At 61.2% G+C, this 22086-nt stretch overlaps 1 protein-coding gene across 2 annotated transcripts in view; it reads right to left on the reverse strand.

The window, feature by feature from the left end:
* The window catches only part of KCNQ1 (potassium voltage-gated channel subfamily Q member 1), a 305399-nt gene that overhangs the window by 257850 nt on the left and 25463 nt on the right, over positions 1 to 22086 (reverse strand). For both annotated transcript variants that reach the window (XM_032879756.1, XM_032879758.1), the window contains exon 2: positions 2384 to 2474. In XM_032879756.1, coding sequence (XP_032735647.1) covers positions 2384 to 2474 — 91 coding nt within the window. The remainder of the gene's footprint in view (positions 1 to 2383; positions 2475 to 22086) is intronic.

Genomic DNA, 22086 nt, shown 5'->3' on the forward strand with positions numbered 1-22086 from the left:
CTCTCCCCTCCCCAGTCCAAGCTGTGCCCCCATCCTGAGCTTGGGGAACTATGCCTGCAGTTCAGACAATGGCCACCAGGTGGCACGCGCACCTCAGAAATGCTGTGATCACAGGCTTGGCAGAGGAGGTCGGTGGGGGCGGCTAGGGTGGGGGGCAGCTGGGATGCTGGGGGTGTGGGGATGGAGCGGGCAGCTGGGATGGGGTAGCTGGGCTGCTGGGAGTGCTGCTGGGGGGCTGCCGGGATGCTGGGGGCTGCTGGGACGCTGGAGGGTGGGTGTGATGGGGGTTGCTGGGTGCTGAAGGGGCAGGTGGGATAGGGGAGCTGTCAGGAGGAGAACGGAGCCCTCAGCTGCCCCCCACCCCAGCAGCTCTGGGCATCCCCCAGGACATAACTACTCTGAGCCCTGAATGCGAGAATCCGTGTCAGGGAGGGAGCTGCTCCCGGCCGACAAGAGCAAAGTGGAGGCCCGCACACACCAGAGTAGGGCCGCCCCTGCCAGCCGTGACGGGACTGTCCTGGGCGTAAGCCCCTGGCGGTCTGGTTTCCATGCCCAGCACAAGGAACACACCCACAGACATATCGGGGTGCAGGCCGTGACTGCGAGGGTCTTGAGCTGCCAGACCTGGTGGCTTCCCCAGGCTGTCCTACCCCCTACCCCCAGTGGCACCTGCAGGCCCTGCCTCAGCCTCGGTGGGCTGTGCGACGAGCTGAAGAGAGCCTCCCACGTTCCCTGCTCCCCACCACCAGCAGCTCCCCGGCCGGCCGGCGGCTGGGAAGGACCGTCCCCTCCCTGGGCTGGCGAGAAGCTCCGCCCAGCCCTCAGCTGCTGGGGAGATGGACCCCACTCCCTGGCCAGCACCAGGGCCCATGAGGGCAGGCTTTGGGGACATCCGCCTCTAGGATGGTGGCGGCTGACACGGTGCCCAGACGTAGGAGCGGTCCGCCTTGTCCAGGACACTGCGGCCCCGGGACCTCAGGCCAGGCTGCACCTGTGGCAGCTTCCGTGGGTCCCCGGGACCCGAGGACCCGGAGGAAGAGCAGAGCCGCCGCCCGAAGCCCGGCACTCGCCCTGCCCTGCTTGTTGACGGCAAGCTCGCCGCGCTTTTACAGAGAAAAGCACAGTCTAGGAGCACAGAGGCCGTACGGCGGGACGGCCAGCAGACACCCACGGACACCGGCCGTCACCACCATCTCCATGGACACGAGAAACAGCTGACAAAAGTCAACACCTTCACGTAGGACTGGAAGGTCACCCCCAAACACGAGCACGTGCACACCCTGCCAGCCCCAGGCCACCCGGGAAAGCCAGCCCGTCCAGCAGCCACCAGAGCCGCCGGGCCCCCCGCGCCGAGCCCACATCCGGGAAAGTTTGCGGGACCAGAGGACCGACACCGCCAGCAAGCCGACCACACTGTACGGGGACAGCCATCCGGGGCTTCCAACACGCAGAGAGAGGGACAGAGAGAGAGAGAGACCGGGGGGGGGGGGGGGGAGATGAAGGGAGATGGGGGAGAGGGGAGTTGGGGAGAGGGAGGGAGGGAGAACCTGATGGAAGAGTGAGCCCCTTCTGGTGGCCGCGGGGAGGAAGGATGAGTGTCCCCGGGAACAACCATCACAGAGACCACCTTAGACCCACATCACGAAACCCTAAGGCCTCCAGGCAAACAGACACCACGATCGTGGACAGGAAGACCTCACCCCGGACGGACATCACGTCCCCAGAGGGGTCCATCAGATGCTGTCATGTTGGTCCTGACGCCAGGTGCGTGGGGGATGGTGACAGTCACCTCGAAGAGTGAACAAGCAAGGCCAGTCAGGCCGTCGAAGCAGAATGGCCCCCGGGGGTCAGACCTGCCCCAGGACAGGAGAGTCTCCGAGCAGACCCGTGTGCATCTGGACTTCTGGTTTACAGTGACGACGGCCCCTTAAGTCAGGGTGAATGGACGCAGGCCTGTGGAAGGGGCCAGCCAGGCAGCCCGGGCATCCTGGGCAGAGCCCAGGGTCAGTGTGCTGCCACAGCCCAGGTCAGCAGTCACCCAGACACGGGGCCGCAGCACAGGTTTGGCAAGCTGTGCCCACAGCTGTCCTTTCCCAGCCCAGCTCAGAAGCCCCTTCCTCCAGGAAGCTCTCCCAGACCACCATTCCCAGGCTCCTCTCATCCGAGCCGAACTGCCACATCCTAGGAAATGTAGGGGTCAGGGTAGGGGTCCCCACACCTCCAGTTTCCCATTGCCCACAGCAGCTGACCAGCAGATGGGACGCCAGGACAGGGTCACTGTGCAGGCCAGAAAGGCCAGGAGCAGCTCAGTCCACCCCATGACCCACCTGCCCAGGAGACTAGAGCCCCAGCAGCTGGGACAGCCCCTCAAGCTGCTACGTACCATCCAGAAGAGGGTCCCTGTGGCCAGGGCGACATACTGCTCGATGGTGGACAGCACGCTGAAGATGAGGCAGACCAGGACGATGAGGAAGCTGCGGGGCAGGAGGACACGGCGGTCAGCTCTGGCGGCCAGCCTGCCCGCCCTGCCCCCCCACCCCACGGTCCGAGAACTCGGAGCACCCCAGAGCCTAGAGCCCGCCAGCCGGGGACCAGGTGCCCAGAGCGGGGCCCACCCACCTGGCCATGGAGGACCAGTTTGGACCCCCAGGACCGCGGGACAGACCTTAGAGACTGGTGCCAAGAAGCCACGCTTACAGGCCACATGTTGTGTGGCTCCCTTAATGGGAAGCCACGGAGACAGAACAGGAAGACGACTGGCAGTCACCAGGGACCAGAGGCCTGGAGGATGTCCCCCACATCCCTGGTTGTCACAGGGCCCCCACAGCCCTCCTCTTGCCCGGGGGAGGGCCAATTCTGGGGGAGTCATCCAGGGGATCCCTCTCAGACGGGACAGGAGGGAACACAGCGTGGCGGGGACGGACTGCCAGCCCTCTCCCCACCCTGAGATCCTGCTCCCGGGGACTTCCAGTCCACCCCTACTGCCACATGCCTATCCTGTGCCCACCAAGAAGCCCCTGCATCACCCCCCACCAGCTCAGCCCCAATTTCTCAGGCCACACCCTGTCCTCCGGTCGCTCTGGCCAACACCTGCCACCAGTGCCTCCCTCCCCATGCAGGCTGAGCAGCTCCCCCTGCAAAGCCAGATCCCAGCCGACCCCTCTCTGCCGCCCATCAGGCTCCACCCTGGACCTCACAGCCCCCCTCAAGTACCCAGGTGAGCCAGCAGCATCTCCCCCTAGCACAACATCACGCTGAGCCCAGATGATTCACCTCCTCCTGCCCTTCTTCCCAACTCTGCCTGCCTCGGGGCCTTTGCACCCACTGCTGTCCCTGCCGCGCCAACCTTCCTGGGCTCTCCTGAGTCTGCTTCAGGACTCTGGGTCTTTGAGCACACAGCGCCTCCTGCCAGGGACCGTGCACAGCCACGCTCTGCACCACCTCAGCTCTGCCGGCCCTCTCACCCTCTGGGAAGGAGCGAGTCTCGTCCTGCCTGGCCTCCCCGAGGAGAACCAGCCCCCCAGCCCCCCAGAAAGCACTCTAACAGATACAGCCAGGTCTCCCACCTGGAGCCCTTTGTGGGGGTCAGTTGGCTGGGGCTTCAGTCTCACAGGGACACCGGCGAATGCCGATGGAGTGTGAGCGCCCGTCTGCGGCTGGACCCCCGCTCGGGCTCGGAGCTCACCTTCCATGGGCTGGAAGGGCAAAGGGCCTCGTGCTCCTGAGCCTCACCCTAGAGCTCTCCAGTCCCACTACCCAGCCAGCCCCACTCCCAGATCTCGGGGCGTGGACGGGGCCAAGGAAGCATCCACACAAAGGAGACATGGCGCCCACCCACAGCCCCTCCACGGCCACATGGCCTGGGTGGAGCCTTCGGTGTTGCCATCGACAGGAGCCAGGGCCCTGGGCCACCGGCTCACAGGGCCACCAGAGGCAGCAAGCACAGCCAGACATCGGAGCAGGGACTCACGCACCGGGCCTGGGACCAGCACTGAGTGCTTGTGCCCTCACCTCCTGCAGCCTGCGGGGGTGTAGCCCTCCCTCCGTGTCGGGCCCCAGGAAGTGCCACTGCCACATCCCACCTGGTAACCAGTAACCAGAGTCCTGGACTGTCCCCGCGTTGTCACCCGACAAGTGTTCCAGGCAGGGGTCCCAGGCTTGGGGGCCCCACACTTCCTGGAGCCACGGGAGGGGACAACAAGGCACAGCTGGGCCCCTCTGGAGGCTGAGCCCTTGGGGAGGGGCGGGGAGGGGCGGGGAAGGGCAGGGGACCCCCCCGCCCTTCCCCACCCCCCACCCCCCCACCCTCCGCGTAGCTCAGCTCTGCTCTGACCTCCCAGACCTTGCCTCCTCTGTCCCGCCCCTCCCACTGCCATCTTAGCGACATCTGTGAGGCTTCCGAGGGCTTCTTGCCTCCCGAAGCTGGGGGTAAAGGGGACCCACTGAGGCATCTCAGGATGCTCAGGCTATCGGGATGGGCCCTGTTCCTGCCAGGCCGCATCCCAGCCAGCCACCGGGTCCCCCTCCCCGACAGCACACGGGGACTCTGCGGCAGCCCACACCTGGCCATCACCATCCCTATGTGCTCAGCCACGAGACATAAGCAATAGATCTCCAGGAGCACACCAGGCGGGAGCATGGAGGCCCCGCAGGAGGGCGCCACGCACCCCAGCTCCAGGACGCCGCGGTGGGCAGCCAGCCGCCCCAGGGGCCCATCCGCCTGGCGCTCAGGGCCTGGCTGTGTTCAGGAAGCACAGGGAGCCCAGAGGTGGGGGGCACCGTCGGGAGGCAAGCAGCCTTCCTGGGCTCAGGCCCCGAGGGGAGGTCAGGAAGGGGGTCCTCACCCCAAGCTCCCCGCCAGAGTTATAGGGGGACCCTGCACAGATAGAGGCTCTGGGCCCGGGATGGCCGCCAGCCAGGACCAGGCCCTGCCTGGAGAGCCCCTCCCAGGGCTGCTGCAAGGTACTCTCCTTGGAGGGTCAGGGGATGGGTGGTGCACGGCCCCGCGGGGTTCTTCCCCAGCCCGGCTGTACCCTGAAGCCTCCAGAGGTCATCACGCATTTTAACACACGCTGCTAGTTTCAGAAAGAATCATGCACCAATGGGGCCCCTAAGGGGACTCAGTTCATGAAGCCTCTGCCTTCGGCTCAGGTCATGACCTCGGGGTCCTGGGATGGAGCCCCACTTCGGGCTCTCTGCTCCGCGGGGAGCCTGCTTCTCATTCTCCCTCTTCCCCTGCTTGTGTTCTCTCTCTCACTCCCTCAAATAGGTAGCATTTTTAAAAAAAGAACCATTCAACCCAGCGTGCATCTGTCTACTCCGTCCTGTACTGGGTGGGCCTCGGAGCCTCCGAGATGCTGACACACAGCCTCTGCCCTCGGGGTGGGGGGGGGCGCTCACGGCCCGGGGTGCCCGACACCCCGTCTGGTCTCTGCAGGGCAGAGACCCTTCTCCGACCCAGCCCGTAGCCACAGACCCCAAGGGCTGGCAGACTGCAGCCCTGGGAAAGGAGGGACCCGACCCATTTTCTGGGTCAGGACATGGGAGCCTGGCTGGGGGGACAAGGGACGCCAAACCCCAGAGGCCATGCTGGCCCCCAGCGCGGTGGCAGCTCCGTGCCGCGAGGGACAATGGCCTGCTTGTGCCGCTGGCCGGGGGCTGGGGCCTCGAGCGCCAGCCGGAGGGACGTCCTGAATGTTATCGGTCATCACTGGGGCACCTGCAGCGGCCAGGTGCGCTGGGAACGGGAAGGAATGCAGGAGGTGCGCCAGGGCCCGGGGCCAAGACAGCAGGGGGCACTCCAGGGCGCGGGGGCCACAGCCCTCCCCTGTGCCCCCCGGGAGGGCCGTCGGGAAAGCCGTGAGCCCCTGGGGAGTTGTCTCCAACGGCCGGGAGCAGCTGTCCGCCCCAGACGTTTCCCGGTGACGTCAGCGATCCTTCACGCGAACCCCGCACACAGAAAGCACAGGCTGCTCCCGGGGCCCTCGGGGCCCCCAGGTTTTAAACTGCAATTCCAGAGTGCTGAAAGGTGGTCACAGAGGATGTGAGCCATGCCGGGCCAGGAGGCTTAATTCACCGGGTGTGTGAGGACAATGTGCCTGAGCCCGGTCGGCCCAGGAAGAGCTCGTGTGTGAGAGGAGGAAACTAGACACAGAAGGACAAGTCCTAGGGGACCCACTCACATGGGGTCCCTGCAGTCCCCAGATTCACAGGGACAGAGAGTGGACGGTGGTCACCAGGGTTGGGGGAGGGATGGGGGTCGGTGTCTCATGAGGGGTGGCGTTTCCGTTTGGGAAGGTGGAAAGCTCTGGGGACCAACACTGCGGACGGCTACACAACGCTGTGAACGTGCACTCAACGTGGCCACCGTGGTCAATTTTATGTGTATTTTACCACAACTGTAAACTTTTTCAGAAGTCAAGGCGTTTGTGGCCCTGGTGGACAGCGGCGGCTGTAGGGGGGCAGAGCGAGGATCAGAGTCCTGCCCGGCTGCGACAGGACCTTCACCGGCACAGAAACGAGGGGCTTGTCACAGTGACCTCGAGCCCAAGGTTGGACAGGGTCTTGAACGTGGGATTCAACAGATTAGGTGCTGATGTCCAACCCCAGCCGTATGGGGGGGCTTCTCCCTGTACAAATGTTGCCCTGAAGGAAGGTTCCAAAGGACGACCCCCAACAAACGAAGGGCAAGCACCGGACTCCCACAGGGGGTGGCCTCAGGTCCTGCGGGGCTGTCCCCAGGGTAGGGGACAACCCTGCCCAGCAGGGACGCCGAGGTCCTCTTGCTGGCCCAGCCCGTGCCTGCTGGTGCTTCCTGTAAGCCCCGCGCAGCAGGGGTCCCGCACCCCACATGAGGCAGGGGTGTCTGGGGCGAGGTGCCCTGCCTTCTCCAGGGGTTCTGGGCCGTGCCACTGGCCCTGCATCCCGGGCAGCCCTGGAGTATGGAGCAAGGTCACAGCCCCTGATGGGGTCGCTGAGGCTCTCGGCCAGCAGGAGTCTGTCCAGGTCACGGGTGCAGTGAGCCCAAGCTGCCCCCCCAGGCCCGGCTCCAGGCCGAGACTGAACCTCCCCCGTGGCCTCGGCACTCGGTGCCACGGTCCCCCAGGCAGGAATACCGAGCTGTACATGGACCTCGCTGAGTCATGGGCAGGGGGTCACCCTGGGTGGGGAGGGCTGGGGCAACAGGGGCTCTGTCCTTGACCAACTGCTGGGGCACCAGGTGTCCCTGGGCTGGTGGCCACACTGCCCTGTCTCTGCCTCCACGGTCACATGCCCCGCCTCTTACGAGGATGCCTGTCACCACCCGTCACCACACGCAGGGCCCCCCAGGCATCCAGGATCCCCTCTGTCCCTCAAGATGCTGGACCGCACCCGACCTGCACAGATGCTGTCGCTGTACAAGGTCCCGTTCTCAGGCTCCAGGGACCCGAACATCTTGGGGCCGCACCGGGGCCTGCACCACACGCACTGGCTGGTTGACTACGCCACGTGACTAGGATGATTCTCACGGACGCGTCCGTGAATTTCTGAAGCCAGTGTTAGGTGTCAGGTCAAAGTGAAGGTCAGTGTCCGTTTTTAACACGTAACTCAAGATATGTCCAGCGGCTCCTTTCTTCTTTCCCTTTCTTGTTACTGAAATTCGTCCAAGAACCCCCTCCAGATGAGGTCACGGTCGCTGGGGTCGGGACGTGCACGCATCTCCTCAAGGCCTCCGCTCTGCACACTGCACCGTCCAGGCGCCATCATGGGGGGGACAAGTAGGAGAAACAGAGGACACACCCCGGCGAGCCCCGGCCATCTCCCCTCTGCCTGCCGGCCGCCACCCCCCAACATCCTCGGCCCTCCTGACACCCGCCTGGGCCCGACCCCCGACCCCCTGCTGCCTGCTGCCGCCTCCCCCACAGACGAGGGGGCTCCCAGGCAGGGCCCCACCTGCCGGGGTCCCTCTGAAGGCACACTTTGCCGGACGACTGACTGTGTCCCTGTGTCCCTGGGGGCACAACCGTGTGGCCTGAGGGACCCCAGGGGATCTGTGTCCACAGTCAGGACACCAGCAGCCGTGGCCCATCGTCAGGCTATGGGTGACTGACCCGGGAGCATCCAGCCATGTGCCGGCCCCTCTACCCGCCCACGGAGCCGAGACCCACATCCTCTCTCCCATGGAGCCCCAAGGCAGCCCCCTAAGTCCCAGCAGGCCTGAGGCCCCAGCATGGCGGGAGGGGAAGCCCGCTTCTTCCTGTGCACTCCAGTCTTCACAAGAAGCCTGAGAAGCAAGCCTGTGCCTCGTCACAGGAGGAGCGGGACAGCTCAGAGACAGCAGGTCACTGCCCAGAGTCACACGGCACCACGCGGCCAGCCGAGAACAAGACACCAGCACCGGCCTCCTCCGACCACACTGCACACCCCCAGGAAAACAGCGGCCCAGGGCTCCCCGCGGCAGAGGCTCCAGGCTTTCCTCAGTCCCCCTGCCAGGAGCTGCATCTGGCCTGGCAGAGGGAGGACAGGCCCCAGACAGGCTCAGCCAAGTGGCCAGGAGGCTCAGGCCCCGGGAGGCACTCAGGCATGGGGTAACCTGCAGGGCAGGTGGCCGGTCCAGGCCCAGGGCTCCCGGGGTGGCCTGGCCCCCAGCGTGGCGCCAACCCTGGCCGGCCTGCGATGAGTCACCTCCTCGTGTGTCTGCAGAAGGTGCCGGAAGAACGAACCCAAGTGACCACGTGCACAGGCCCATCCACGCCTGTGCCCAGGGGCACGCTCGTCCCTCTCCCCGGGGAGGCGTCCGGCTGCGGACTCGCCTGCGGCTGCACTCTGCACCCCACTCCCTGTGTCTCGGGGGGTGCCTCGGCCTGGAAACAGCGGGGCCCTGCAGCCTTACCGGGGGCGGGACTGCCCCCTCCTCCCGCAGGGGGCCGAGCGCGGAGGACGGCAGCAGCAGAGCCAGCATGTGGGGGGCCCTGCAGCCTTCCCGACCCCAGGGTCACACACAGGACTCCCAGGACCCCTCAGCCAGGCCCGAGAGAGCACAGGGTGGGGCAGAAGGACGCTCCCAGAGCTGCAGGCAGCCAGGTCACCACGACCCCACCACTGCCAGGAGGACATGGGGATCTGGGGCTCATTCCTGCTGGGGGAAGTCCCTCCTGCATCCAGCCTAAGTCCTTCCTGCTACAGTTTCGTTTCCAGCTGGAGAAAACCTCCAATCCCACTGTGGAAGCTTCAGCTCCATTCCAGGGGACACGAGGGGTCCCCGAAACGGAGCCGCATGTGACCTGAGCCTCACTGTCCCCCCTGGGAGGGGTGCCCCACAGCCTGCCTGGGCTCAATCCCGGGCTGCTTCAGTTGTGGCCACGATCAGACTGGCCTGCACCAGTGTCCCCCCAGCTATGGAGCCTGGACCACGGGGCTTCTGTGGGGTGCTGCCCAGCCCCACAACTGAAATCAGGACCACCAGCAAGGCCCTGCAGGGGAAGGAGGCTTCCCCACGTATCCTCAAGGGGCTTGGCACCACCCTCGTCTCAGCAGCTGGCCCCGGTGTGCCCTCCCCGTGGGCCCAGGGCCATCACAGGACTTGAGATGGGCAGGTGGAGGCTTCCAGCTGGCCCCGTTCTCTCCTGGAGCCCCGCCCTCTGAGGTTGCCCTCGGGAGGGGTGATCAGGGAGGGCTTCTCAGAGGCAGGGGCCTGGTCCAGGCAGAGCAGAGGCGAGAACGTGGCCCACAGGGAGACAGTAAAGCATTCAGGGAGGAGGTGGCGTGGAGAGGCAGGGAAGCAGCCGCCCAGACTTAGGGTGCCAGAGAAGGGCCCCCAGGATCCCTGGTCTCTTCCAACACAGACACCCGTGGATCCCTAAACCGGACCAGGAGCCTCTGGCCGGCGGCTCCTAGGCTACACCCTAGGGAGGGGCTCCCTGACCCCCAGGGTTCTGTAGCTCCTCCAAGGGGCTGCTCAGCACCATGAGGGGAGGGCGGGGTTGGCACCCACATTGCCAATTCCAGCTGAAACGGTTGTCCCAGCCTTGGAAGGGATCTTGTGTCCCGCCTTTCTGGGCCAAGGTCCCTGATCCGATGCTTGGACGCCAGGGGGTGACCCAGCAGGGAATGGCAGCCTGTGGTCCCCAAGCAAAGGGACAGCGGTGAGAGCTGGGGGTTCCCGAGCCCCCGACGGACACAGCGGGTTAGGTATTCTGATGTCCAGCTCACAGGTGGGAAAACAGAGGCTTAGAAACGCCAAGCCCGGGGTCCCCCCAAGGAAGGAGAAAGGCCAGCGTGGGGCGGGCAGCCCCACCCTCGCTCTGGGGCCGCGCCTCCGTGCTGTGACTGTACTGAGCACCGGGTCTGGGAGAGAAGGCCGGGGGGGTCTGGGAGAGAAGGCCGGGGGGCCCTGTTTCTCTAGAAACCGAGCCTCAGAGAGGGTAGGCGGGCCCAGGCCACACAGCAGTCACCTCACGGGAGCAGCTCACAGCCGCTCTCACCGACAGGAGCTGGGGACACCACGTGGCAGGGATGGTCCAGCTCACAATCCAGACGGCCCAAGACACCCCACGCCATGCTCAGTCTCTAGCCTCCGTGGCTCCCCAGCTGGGACCCTTGACTCCACAGCCGCTCACCCAGGAAGTCGATCCTCAGGCCCAAGACCCGCGCCCACCCGACCCACAGAGGGAGCTGAGGACGCAGCCATCAGGCCAGGCCTCTCGGCCTCTGCCCCCATGGCCCCCAAGCTGCTGACCCGGTGGGCTGAAGGCGGAGGCATCTCTGGGGGCTGGAAAACGCAGGCCAGCAGCCCCCAGCCCGAGGCAGGGCCCACCCAACCCCTGGACCAACCCATCCAACCGCTCGCAGCCAGAGGTAGCTAGCTCCCCGTCAAGGCAGCCCACCCAGCAGACACGGGACGCCCCCCGGCCTCAGATCACACCCCACTCACTCTGGGGGTGACCCCTGGCCTCTCTTCCAGCCCCTGGTCCCCATTGTCCCAGCAGGCTGGCATCGGGGGAGGTGCAGAAGCAGCAGCCAGGCCTGGCACCATGGAGGGCCCAGGTGACCAGTGCCCCCCCGGATTCCTCCTGCCTCGGGAGGCCCAGAAGGAGCTGCCCTAGGCTCAGGCTCCCTGAACAAGAGGCTGGCTTCTGGGAACCCACAGATGGCCCAGAGTGGGCAGGGGCTGGCTTCACGGCATTCCAGGGAGACGACCCCCTAGTGAGTGGGGTGAGGCCCCCAGAGCCCGGCCATGGTCTCCGTCCTGAGCAGGACATCCCCCTCCCATCAAGGCCCCCAGGAGGCAGGAGCTAAGGGCGGGCTGGCAGCTTCCCCGGGGCCAGGGCCTGTCTCCTCCACCTGCAGAGCTGGAAAGTCCCATCATCTACTCCCCAGCACTCTGGCCCAGGAAAGCCGTCTGCTGACGAAACAAGAATGCAGTGACGGGACAGCCCGCAGGGAGCGGGACTCGCCAACCCACACAGCCCTGGGCGCGCCTCCTGAATAGGGCCCTTCACCTGGGCCTCGCAGCTGGCTCTGCCCGTCACAGGGAGGCTCAGGACTGCCGGGCACAGTGCCTCACTGGCCTTCCGCTGCGGTGTGTGTGACAACGGGGAGGAACGAGCTGGCCCCTGAGAGTGCCCCGAGAACCCCAGCATGGCCCAGGCCCGAGGGGGTAGCACTCCAACTCCAGGCCCTGAGAGACTAGCTAGTCAAGGAAGCCTCCAGATGGAGAATGAGGCAGGGATGCGGGGGTGGATGAGGCAGGGATGTCGGTATGAGGGGACACAAAGACCCTAGTGGCAGGAGACAGACACGCCCCACCTCCATCACGAGGCCCTCCCTGCTGCTGACCTTCTAATTTAGCACAAGCCCCAGCCCCGTGCTGCTGACCCCTCTACCCCCCAGGCCGTGTGCCCCGCCAGCATCTCCACCCCAGGCCAGGGCGCGGTGGGTATGGTCAGTTGCCAAGGACTGCAGGGTCCCCTGACCCAGGGCCCCAGCCCCGAGCCCACCCCGCCCCTTGGAGGACAGTGCAGCGTGCTGCTAAGAAAGCCGTTCCCCACCTGCTGTGGCCTCGGCTGGGCTCTCGGACTACACCCGCGGGGGACACATGTGCACCCTGACACCCAAGCCCCGCCCACCCAGACTTGGCCCTGCAGGGGCTGGTGGCGCCGAGCCCTCAGGCACAGTGGGAGCAGGGGGTGGCTCAGCCCAGCAGCACCTCCAGTCCCTCGGCTGCCCCGTGGCGCCTCCGCAGGTCCTAGGAGCAGGGGCCCCGAGTGGGCATGGCGGGGGGTGTGGGGGGTCCTGGGTGAGGACGTGTGTCATCAGAGAGCCACACAGGACTCAGCCACTGAGGGACAGGCGTCTGGCACATGGCGGGAGCCGCCTGTGGGCGCTTCCCATCTGCACCCTGGACAAGACGAGGTCGCCCGCCGGGCTGGACTCCGGAGAGACCGTTTCCTCTTTCTCGGGCTGGCCTGCCACAGACGCTCCCTTCCTCTGTGCTGCTTCCTCCCGCCGCGCCCCCGCCGGGAACACCCGCTCCCGTTCCCTGTGCCCGTGGGAGGGGCCCAGGCGGATGGGGCCCGTGGCTGCTCAGGGGTTGCAGTGCCCCCGAGCCCCCCCCCCCCGGGGTGCAGGCTCCCCACTGGGTCCTGCTTTCAGCAAGAGCCGCTCTCGGGGGCCAGCAGGCAAGGAGGAAGTGGCCAGCTGGGCGGCAGGACGGGCCTGGGGCCTCAATGTTCCTCTCTCCACCCCAGGCGTGCGTTACTCAACGCCGGATGCCATGAGTGGTTTTATTTTCGTGTCAGCATCCTCGACCCCTGGATGGTGGCCCAGCCAGCCAAGCGGGGGCAAGAAGCACGCTCCCTCCCCCACTACCAGCCACTGGTCATGGCAGTAAAGCCGCCTGGAGTCACCAGGAATTGGCTGAACTGGGTCCCGTGCACACAGGGGCTGACCACCAGGTCCGAGGACACCGGGGCCTGCGAGGCCTCCCTGGTCCCATTCCGTGTCGTGTGGCACCCCCAGGTCGCCCTCCAGTCGCTCCCCAGGTGCTCAGAACCACACGCACGCTTCTCGCCCGCCTGCAAGGTCCGGCGTGGCCTGCCCCCCAACCTGACCCCCAGGTGGAAAGCTCCTGTGGTGAGCCGGGCACCACGCCCGCTTCCATGAGTGAGGCCGACTTGGGGAAAGAGAGACGACAAACCAGAAAACAAATCACACAGGGTGAAGTGACAGCAGCCCCGGGGGCCGTCCCAGCGAGCAGCAGGGCAGGGGGGCTGCTCTGGGAGGTGGGCACGAGCAGCTCGGCTGGGGAATGGATATTCTAGGCAGGAAACAGTCATGCAAAGGGCCTGTGGTAGAGTTTGAAAGGCCTGAGGCCAGGGTGGCAGGACCAGGGTGGAGGACCAGGGGGGCAGCCAGCAACAAGGTCAGAGGAAGGCCTTGTTCGGGGACAGAAGAGGCATCCAGGTGCCCCAGGCCTCCCAGGATGAGTGGACATAGGCTCTGGCCGGTATCTGCTGTTTACCCTCTGAGCTCCTGGCCCGGGCCCCACAGACCCCAAGTGGAAGGCCGGGCGGGAGGGGGTGACCAGTGGTACGCTGCTTTCTTGTGCACCGCCCAGAGGCAGAAGGGAAACCCGGGAAACCTGGAGCCTCTGCACACCAGGAAGGAGAGTCGGCGCCAGGACGTATCCAATCTGAAAGGAGGGATGGGCAGCGAGCGCTCCTGGCCATCACCGGTCACTTCGGTAGGCATCTCCCTGTGGGCGAGAGCCCCTCTTTGCCTTCTCCAGCCAGGGACCCTCTCCCGACCCGACCCAGAGAGCCCATGGCCGACGAGGGAACAAAGCAGAGGAAAGGAAGAGCCAGCCGGGCCAGGGCGCAGACGTGGGGTCGGAAGCGCCAGCAGCAGGCCTGTACCCCGAGGCAGCCGCCAGGAGCACGGCCGGCTTCCTGCCTGCAGCCCAGAATAGCCCACACGTCCTCTGAGCAGCCGGCCCGGACCCCAGCCCGCCCGCTGCCCTGCCTTCCCCCGCCTCTGCCCAAGGCTGAAGAGCGTCCCACACGCGGCTTTGACCAGCCCTCCGGAGGCCAGTCCCTCCTCGGAGCAGCGACCCCCTGCGGGCCGTGGACAGGGGCATGGGTTTGCCAGGCGTGGGGGTCCTGGAGCAGAGATGCTGAGCTACAGCAGAGGAAACACAATTGCGAAGCCATGGTCCCATCGGCCCTGCCCCGAAGCCACGAGACACAGAAATGCTCTCTCTCAGGAAACAGAAAGCGGAGCGCTGCACACACGGCTCCGACGCGATGCGCGCCGCACCCCGCACTCCCCATCACACAGACACAGCTTTCCCCAGCGGTCCCCTGGGGAAATATAGGGCAGGTGTTACAGTGATATAGAAGCCTCGATTCCACCCTGAGCAACGCTTCCTCCAGGAAGCCTTCCTGGGTTGCTCAGGCAAGTGCCTCAAACAAACTGTAGACACCTGCCCAGTGCTGTAGGCCTCCCTCTTCTGACGTCCCCTCTGCTGCGGCTTATGAGACTCTGCCTGAGGGACCCCCGACCCCGACCCAGCATCCACTGGGGCAGGGATGGGGTTTGCAGGCCTGGCCTGGCCCCCACGCCCTGGGGTGCACTGTTATGAGCCAGGATGAAAGTAGCTCCCACCTGTCCCTCCCGCCAGTGAGCTCCTGGCATGGAAGCTGGGGCAGCCACTGCGTCATCACGGCTACGGGGCACTGGGGGGAGAGGGGGATAAGACAGAACTCAGAAAGGCCGCGTCCCCCACACCCTTCACGCCATGAAGTCCCCTCAGTCCACAGTCCCTAAGGCCTGTGCCGGGTCCCTGACATGGAGCCAGGTGAGAACCCCAACTCCTGTGGGTATCACCCCCCCCACACTCCCCCCAATGACGCCCATGACACTTGTGTCAGGATCCACAGCCGTCCTGGTGCTTTGGGTGAGGGTGCGGCATTGGAGCAGCTCCTGGGGTGCAGCCAGGCCTCCAGAGGTCCCCCGTTCGGAAACCCGTCAGGACCTTCTGACACGCCGCCCTGTTTTCCTGCACCCCTTCGCCTTGGTGCCAGGACACCTGCTCTCCTGGGCTCCTCCTTCCTCACCGTCCCCCAGGCTCTCATCTGGCCCCGGCCTCTGCTCCCACGCCCCCTGTAGAGACCCATGAGCCCAGCCAGGCCGTCCCTCGAGCCCCCAGCGGCAACACCCGGAACCAGGACACATCCCACAACGGGCACCCTGTCCCCGTCGGACCCCAGCCCCTTGCCTGCCTCAGAAGAAGACTCCAATGCCCAGATGCTGAGAAAGCACCTTAGGGTCATGCTCCCACCATGCCCTCTTCCCAAGAACACAGCTGTCTTCAGCAGCGGACCCTCACCTCTCACTCCCATCCCAACCAGAGAGCGAGCTGTCCCCAACCCCTTCCAGCAGCAGCCTCCTGGGCTCCATGCCTCCGCTGTTCCCAGAGGCCAGAGGGCCGGTGAGTGGGCTGGACGGCTAAGGAAGGGACCCCGGACAGCCACCCGAAATAGGTGACCTCAGAGTGCACAGGCCAAACTCCACGTGGACGCAGGCAGGATGCAGATGGCCAAGCCCCGTCTTCTAGAAGCAAGCACGGAGAACGGTGCTCACACTGCGGTGTGAGGCGAGGGCTCTCCGGCGCGACTGGTGACACTGAGGCAACAGAACTCAAGACTGACAAACCTGAACGTGTCTTCACGTCAAAAAGCACCCGAGACAGAGTCAGAAGACAAAAGACCGACCGAGAGAAGACATTCATGACACTGACCGCGGACAAAGGACTGACGTCCCCAGACATAAATGACTTGAAAATGAAGGTGCCAAGGACCAAAACCTCCACAGAAAAATTTGGAAAAGACTCGAACAAACAACTTGCAGACACACATACACGCACACGTGACCTCTGGGCCTGTGAAAACTGCCCAAAGGCATCGGTATAACTAGCAACTCGGACGAAAACAGGGCTGTCAGGCTGGCAACAGTGAGAGCGCGACGACACGGGGTGGGGGCTGCGCGCTGCGGGAAGGTGCAAGACCCCCTGGCCTAGGGCCGGCAGCGCACACGGTGGGGGCCTCTTGCGGGGAAGTCTGGTCCTAACGACCCCCCACCTGGCGCTTCCGTTTCTGGAAACTCCGACCCCATGAAAATGCAAACGCACGAGGTGAGTCACTGAACATCGTAGCTGCGATCGCAAAATCCTGGAAACGACTCAGTGCCCCCGAGTGAACCCCAGCTCGTGACACAGGGGGCCTCCCGGTGGCCGTGGGCAAGAACGAGGGAGACACAGAGGAACTGATACAAGCGGCCTCCAGGGTGGACTGTCACCGAGGAAAGCAAGTCGAAGCGGGTGCCCACTGCCCTCCCAGCCAGCAGTGCCGGGAAGTCCGGGTCTCCGTGCTGCAGCCTCGCCTCGCGTCCCACATGAAAAGGAACTCAGAATGGATCAGAGGCCTGCACCCGAGACCCCCAAATGGAAAACCCCTAGAGGATGGCAGCAGGGAAAATCTTCACAATGCTGGACTTGGAATGGTTTCCTGGCTCCGAGAGCCAGAGCAGGGAGAACACACGCGGAAACGCGCCCATCGGACCTCATGGGAGCCAAGACCTTGTACGAAGCGAAAGACCCCATTGGGAAAGGGGAAAGTCACCCCACAGGACGGGAGAGAGAGTTCATACACGTGACCAACGGCAGCACCGCCTCATTTCAAAAGCGGCAAGACCCACCCTTGTGCTGCCGGTAGGGATGCGCTCTGCGGGTAGGGACGCGCCTCGCTCAGAGGGAACGGGTGGAAAGAGGCAACGAGCACAAGCGGGAACCAGACCGAGCAGGGACAGCGTGACTCGTCGGCCGAAATCGGCTTCCGGCCAGAGGCGGCAGCGGGATATGAAGAAGGTCGTTACCTAACAATGAGGGGCCGGCTCACAAGAGGCTCTAACACTGGAATATTTCCGGGCCCAGTGCAGGGGCACCTTAATATATAGAACAAATACTAACCGACCTGAAATGAGACGCAGGAATCCGACAACGGCAGAGAATCCAATTCCCCGCTTTGAACGCTGCATAAGTCATCCAGACGGGAAACCAGTGATTTCACCAGCCTGAGCCCAGAGGGACCTGCGGACACACACCACACCCCATCCAGCAGCGGCAGGACACACGGTCTTCTCGAGCGCACCGGGGACGCTCTCCAGGACAGACCACACGGTGGGCCACAAAACAAGTCTCAGTAAATTTAAGGTCAGAATCATGCCACACATCTCATCCAACCACAGAAATTAGAAACCAATTATAAGGGGCGCCTGGGTGGCTCAGCGGGTTAAGCCTCTGCCTTCGGCTCAGGTCATGATCTCAGGGTCCTGGGATTGAGTCCCACATCGGGCTCTCTGCTCAGCGGGGAGCCTGCTTCCCCCTCTCTCTCTGCCTGCCTCTCTGCCTGCTTGTGATCTCTGTCTGTCAAATAAATAAAATCTTAAAAAAAAAAAAAGAAGAAGAAACAATTTACAAGAAGAAAACTGGGAAATGTGCAGATCTGCGGACACTAAATGATGTGCTTCTGAACAGCCATGGGCGAAAGGAGAAATTGAGGCAGAAAAAAGTACCTCGAGACAAATGAAAATTCGTGGGATGCAGCGACAGCAGAGCTTAGGGGAAGGTCCGCAGTGACAAACATCTACGTTAAGAAGACCCCGATTTTACACCTCAAGGAACTAAAAAAAGCACTAATCTGTGTGAACAGAAGGAAGGAAATGACAAAGATCACAACGAAAATCAATGAAATACAGGCTCAAAAGATAAAACAAAAAAGCAACAAAACTAAGAGCCAGTTTTGGGGGGAGGATAAGCAAAATAGATAAACTTTTTGCTAGACTGACCAAGGAAAAGAGAAAAGATTCAAATAAATAAAATTATAAATGCAAAAAGGAGATATAAAAAGTAATCACATGGAGGCACAGAAGGTCCTAAGAAACCTCTAGAATAAGCGCATGCCAACGAACTGGACTAGGAAAAAACGGGCGAATTCCTGGAAACATACAGACCATCAAGACTGAACTGTGAAAAAACAGAGACTCTCAACAGCCCGACTACTGGTAAGGATATTGACTCATTCATTAAAAACGTCCCAAAGGCCCAGGGTCAGACACTTGCTCTGGTGAATTCACCAAACACTCCAAGAATGAAGCCAGTCCTTCTCAAACTCTCCCAAAACAAAAACAGAATAAAACAAACAAACAGAAGAGGAGCAAACACTCCTCCGCTTGTTCCCTGAGGCCGGGATTCCTCTGACACCAAAGCAAGACAAGGACCTCACAGGAGAAGAGCATCACAGGCCAACATCCCGAGGAACAGATACAGAAATCCGCAAAACGTGAGCAAACCAAGTTCACCGATACATGACAAGGGTCACACGCCATGATGGAGTGAACTGCGTTCTGGGGACGCAAGGGTGTTTGATACCCGCCAACCAGGGAGTGGGATACGGCACGTTGATGAAATGAAGCACTAAAATAACAATCAGTTCCAGAGACGCAGAGAAAGCATTTGACGAATTTCAAATCCTTTCCAGGGAAAGACTCCCGGTGAGCCAGGAGCTGAGAAAGTGCACTGCCACATCAGAATGGCCCCGCGTGACAAGCCCGGAGTGGACATCAGGCTCACGGTGAACAGCTAAAATCTTTTCCTCCAAGATCAGGACTGGGGTGACAGCGTGCACCCTCATCACTTCTGCTCAACACAGAACTGAAGTCCCAGCCTGAACAATCAGGCAAGAAAAAGAAAACGTGTCCAACCCAGAGAGGAAGAAGCAAAACTGTTTCTATTTGCAATGAGATGATATGATGCATAGAAAACTCTAAGGACTCCACCCAACGTGTAAAATAATCAAATCCAGTAACGGACAAAACCCAGTTGTATTTCTATACACTAACTGCAGACTACGAGAAACAGAGATTGAGAAAAACGTCCCATTATGGCACTGCATAAGGAACAGAATCGATGACACTGTACTAGCGTTGGATGGCGATGGAGAGCAGCTACGCTTGTGCCCAGCACAGGATCACTTTTGAACTTGCTGAATCGCTGTTGTACACTTGAAACTAACAAAACACTGTGTCAATGACGCTCAAATATAAACATTAATAATCATTTTTTCAAACCCTAAACCTGAAATTGATACTTCTCCTAGAGTTAGACTCCCCTGTTTTGAGAAGCAGCGATATTCACTCTACTTTATTTTTTTAATATTTTATTTATTTATTTGACAGAGCAAGAGCGCACAAGCAGGGGGAGCGGCAGGCAGACAGAGAGGGAAAAGACGACTTCCTGCTGAGCAGGGAGCCCGACGTGGGGCTCGATCCCAGGACCCTGAGATCCCATGACCTGAGCCGTAGGTAGACACTTCACCAAATGAGCCACCCAGGTGCTTCTAAAAGGCAGGTGACTTGGACACACCACTTTCCTGGATCTCAGTTTCCCCATCAGCAAAATGAGGGGCTATGGGGGCATTACATGAATGAGCATACAATGTCAATAGCAAAATGACATTCTGATTCTTCTTGTATGCAGGCTGGTGACAAAACTAAGTGAAACTCAGAGCTTTCAAAAAAAAAAAGAAGGAAAACTTATTGCATTTATAAAAGAATAAAATACTTAGAAATAAACTCAATGGAGGTGAAACATCTGTACACTGAAAACTGCACTATATTGATGAATCAATGAAAGACAACACAGATAAGTACAAAAACATCCCATGTTCATGGATGGGAAGAACTAATGTTAAAAAAATGTTGCTAAAATGTTCTCCATACTCCCCAAAGTAATCTATAGATGTGATCTACAGATGTCAAACTAGAAAGCTTCACGTCCACAGAAACCATTGACAAAATGAACAAGCAACCTCGGAAAATATCTGCAAACCACATACCCAACAAGGGGTTAACATCTAAAATACACAAAGTACTCACACAACGCAATAGCAAAAAAACCAAATAACCTGATTGTTAAAATGGGCAAAGGACCTAAACAGATATTTTTTCCAAAGAAGATGTGTACACAGCCAACAGATACTATGAAAGGTGCTTGACATCACTCACCATCAGGGAAATGCAAATTAAAACCACAAGGAGGTACCACCTCACACCTGTCACAATGACCATCAAAGAGACAAGAGATATGGAATATTGATGAGGCTGTGAAGAAACCTGAACGCTCGCGCCTGTTGGTGGGAGTGGAATATGGTGAGGCCACTTGGAAGACAGCACAGCAACCCTCAGAAAAATTGAAAATAGAATTACCATGTGATCCAGCGATCCCGTGTCTGGGTGTATCCCCAAAAGAATTAAAAAGTAGGACATCAAAGAGATCATTGTCCGTTCATGTTCATAGCAGCGCTATTCACAACAGTCAAAAGCAGAAGCAACCAGGTGTTCGCTGATAAACAAGATGTGGTCCATCCACACGCTGGACTGTCCCTCAGCCTGAATAAGGAGGGATATGCTGACATCTGTTACAGTTACCGAGGATGCTATGCTGAGTAAAACAGGCCAGACACAAAAGGACAGATGCTGTGTGATCCACTCATGAGGTCCCTAGGGAGATCAAGTTCATAGAGACAGAGAGTGGACGTGGATGCAGGGGGAGGGATGGGGGTCGGTGTCTCAGGGGAACAAAGAGTGGACGGTGGGTGCTGGGGGAGGGGGCTGGGGTGTTTCATGGGGACAGAGGTCAGTTTGGAATGATGAACAGGATCCGGCCATGGACGGTGGGGCGGCTCAGAACACTGTGGATGTGACCGGTGTCCCTGAGCTCTGCACCTGAAAATGGTCAAGCTGGCAAATCGTATGTTACGTGTATTTTGCCACAATTAAAAATCTGGCCAGGAAGTAGCTATAGCGTGCTTCCCTTCATGTAAGAAAGGCAATATAAGAAAATACACGGGCATTTGCTCTTTCGTGCACGAGAACTATAGGAAGGAAAAGCCTGTGGCTACTTCACGTACATACCAGGGTCAAAAAGCTCCCACTGAGCTGGAGGCGTGGCAGGAACCCGGGTGGACGTTCCACATACACACACTGCGGAGAGACACAGACGGAAACAGCCGTGTGCATCTAGGGCCAGACACGCCTACACCCACACGCCAGCCTGGCTGCCCTGCCGCCAGGAACACCGCCAGCGCCCCGGGCTTGGTACCCACATCCCATCCTCCAAAGGAATCAGGCTCCTCGGAGACGTGGCCAATTTCCAAACCAGCCGAGGACAAGGCAAGCAAAGTTGGGAGCATGCTGGGAGCCACTGGGGGACACCGTGCACTCCACAAAGATGGGTTGCACCAGAAGGGCTCAGAGGCCACCCCGAAGGAGCAACCAGGGCCCAAACCTGGGGTAATTTGAGGCATGAAATCAGGAACGATCATACTGGACGATGACCCATAAATTGAATCAAGATGCCTGAGGCCACATGGATGTAAATGAATCTCTGAGAAGAGACAGTGCCCCGTATGGATGAACCCCAGTTAATACGTGAGGAGGAAAGCAGGGATAGGAAAATCCCCATCAGACAAATGCCACGGAAGGAGCCCACGGAAGGAGCCCCACGGAAGGAGCCCACGGAAGGAGCCCACGGAAGGAGCCCACGGAAGGAGCCCCACGGAAGGAGCCCCACGGAAGGAGCCCCACGGAAGGAGCCCCATGCAGACAGGAGCTGCCCCCAGAAGCCAGACGCAGTGGGCAGAGTTTGAGGAGAAAGGGACCACTTCGATCTGATCACCACGCACATCGGACACACCCAAGTCAAGGGACCGTCTATGGGCAGCTGTCCGGTACCTGTCAAAAATGTGCAAGTCGGGACGCCTGGGTGGCTCAGTGGGTTAAGCAACTGCCTTCGGCTCAGGTCATGATCCCAGCGCCCTGGGATCGAGTCCCACATCGGACTCCTTGCTCGGCGGGGAGCCTGCTTCTCCCTCTGCCTCTGCCTGCCATTCTGTCTGCCCGTGCTCGCTCTCTCTCCCTCTTTCTCTCTGACAAATAAATGAATAAAATCTAAAAAAAAAAAAAATGTGCAAGTCATGAAAGACCAGGAAC

The sequence above is a fragment of the Lontra canadensis genome, unplaced genomic scaffold, assembly GCF_010015895.1.
Source record: "Lontra canadensis isolate GAN:19392208 unplaced genomic scaffold, GSC_riverotter_1.0 scaffold66, whole genome shotgun sequence".
NCBI lineage: Eukaryota > Metazoa > Chordata > Mammalia > Carnivora > Mustelidae > Lontra > Lontra canadensis.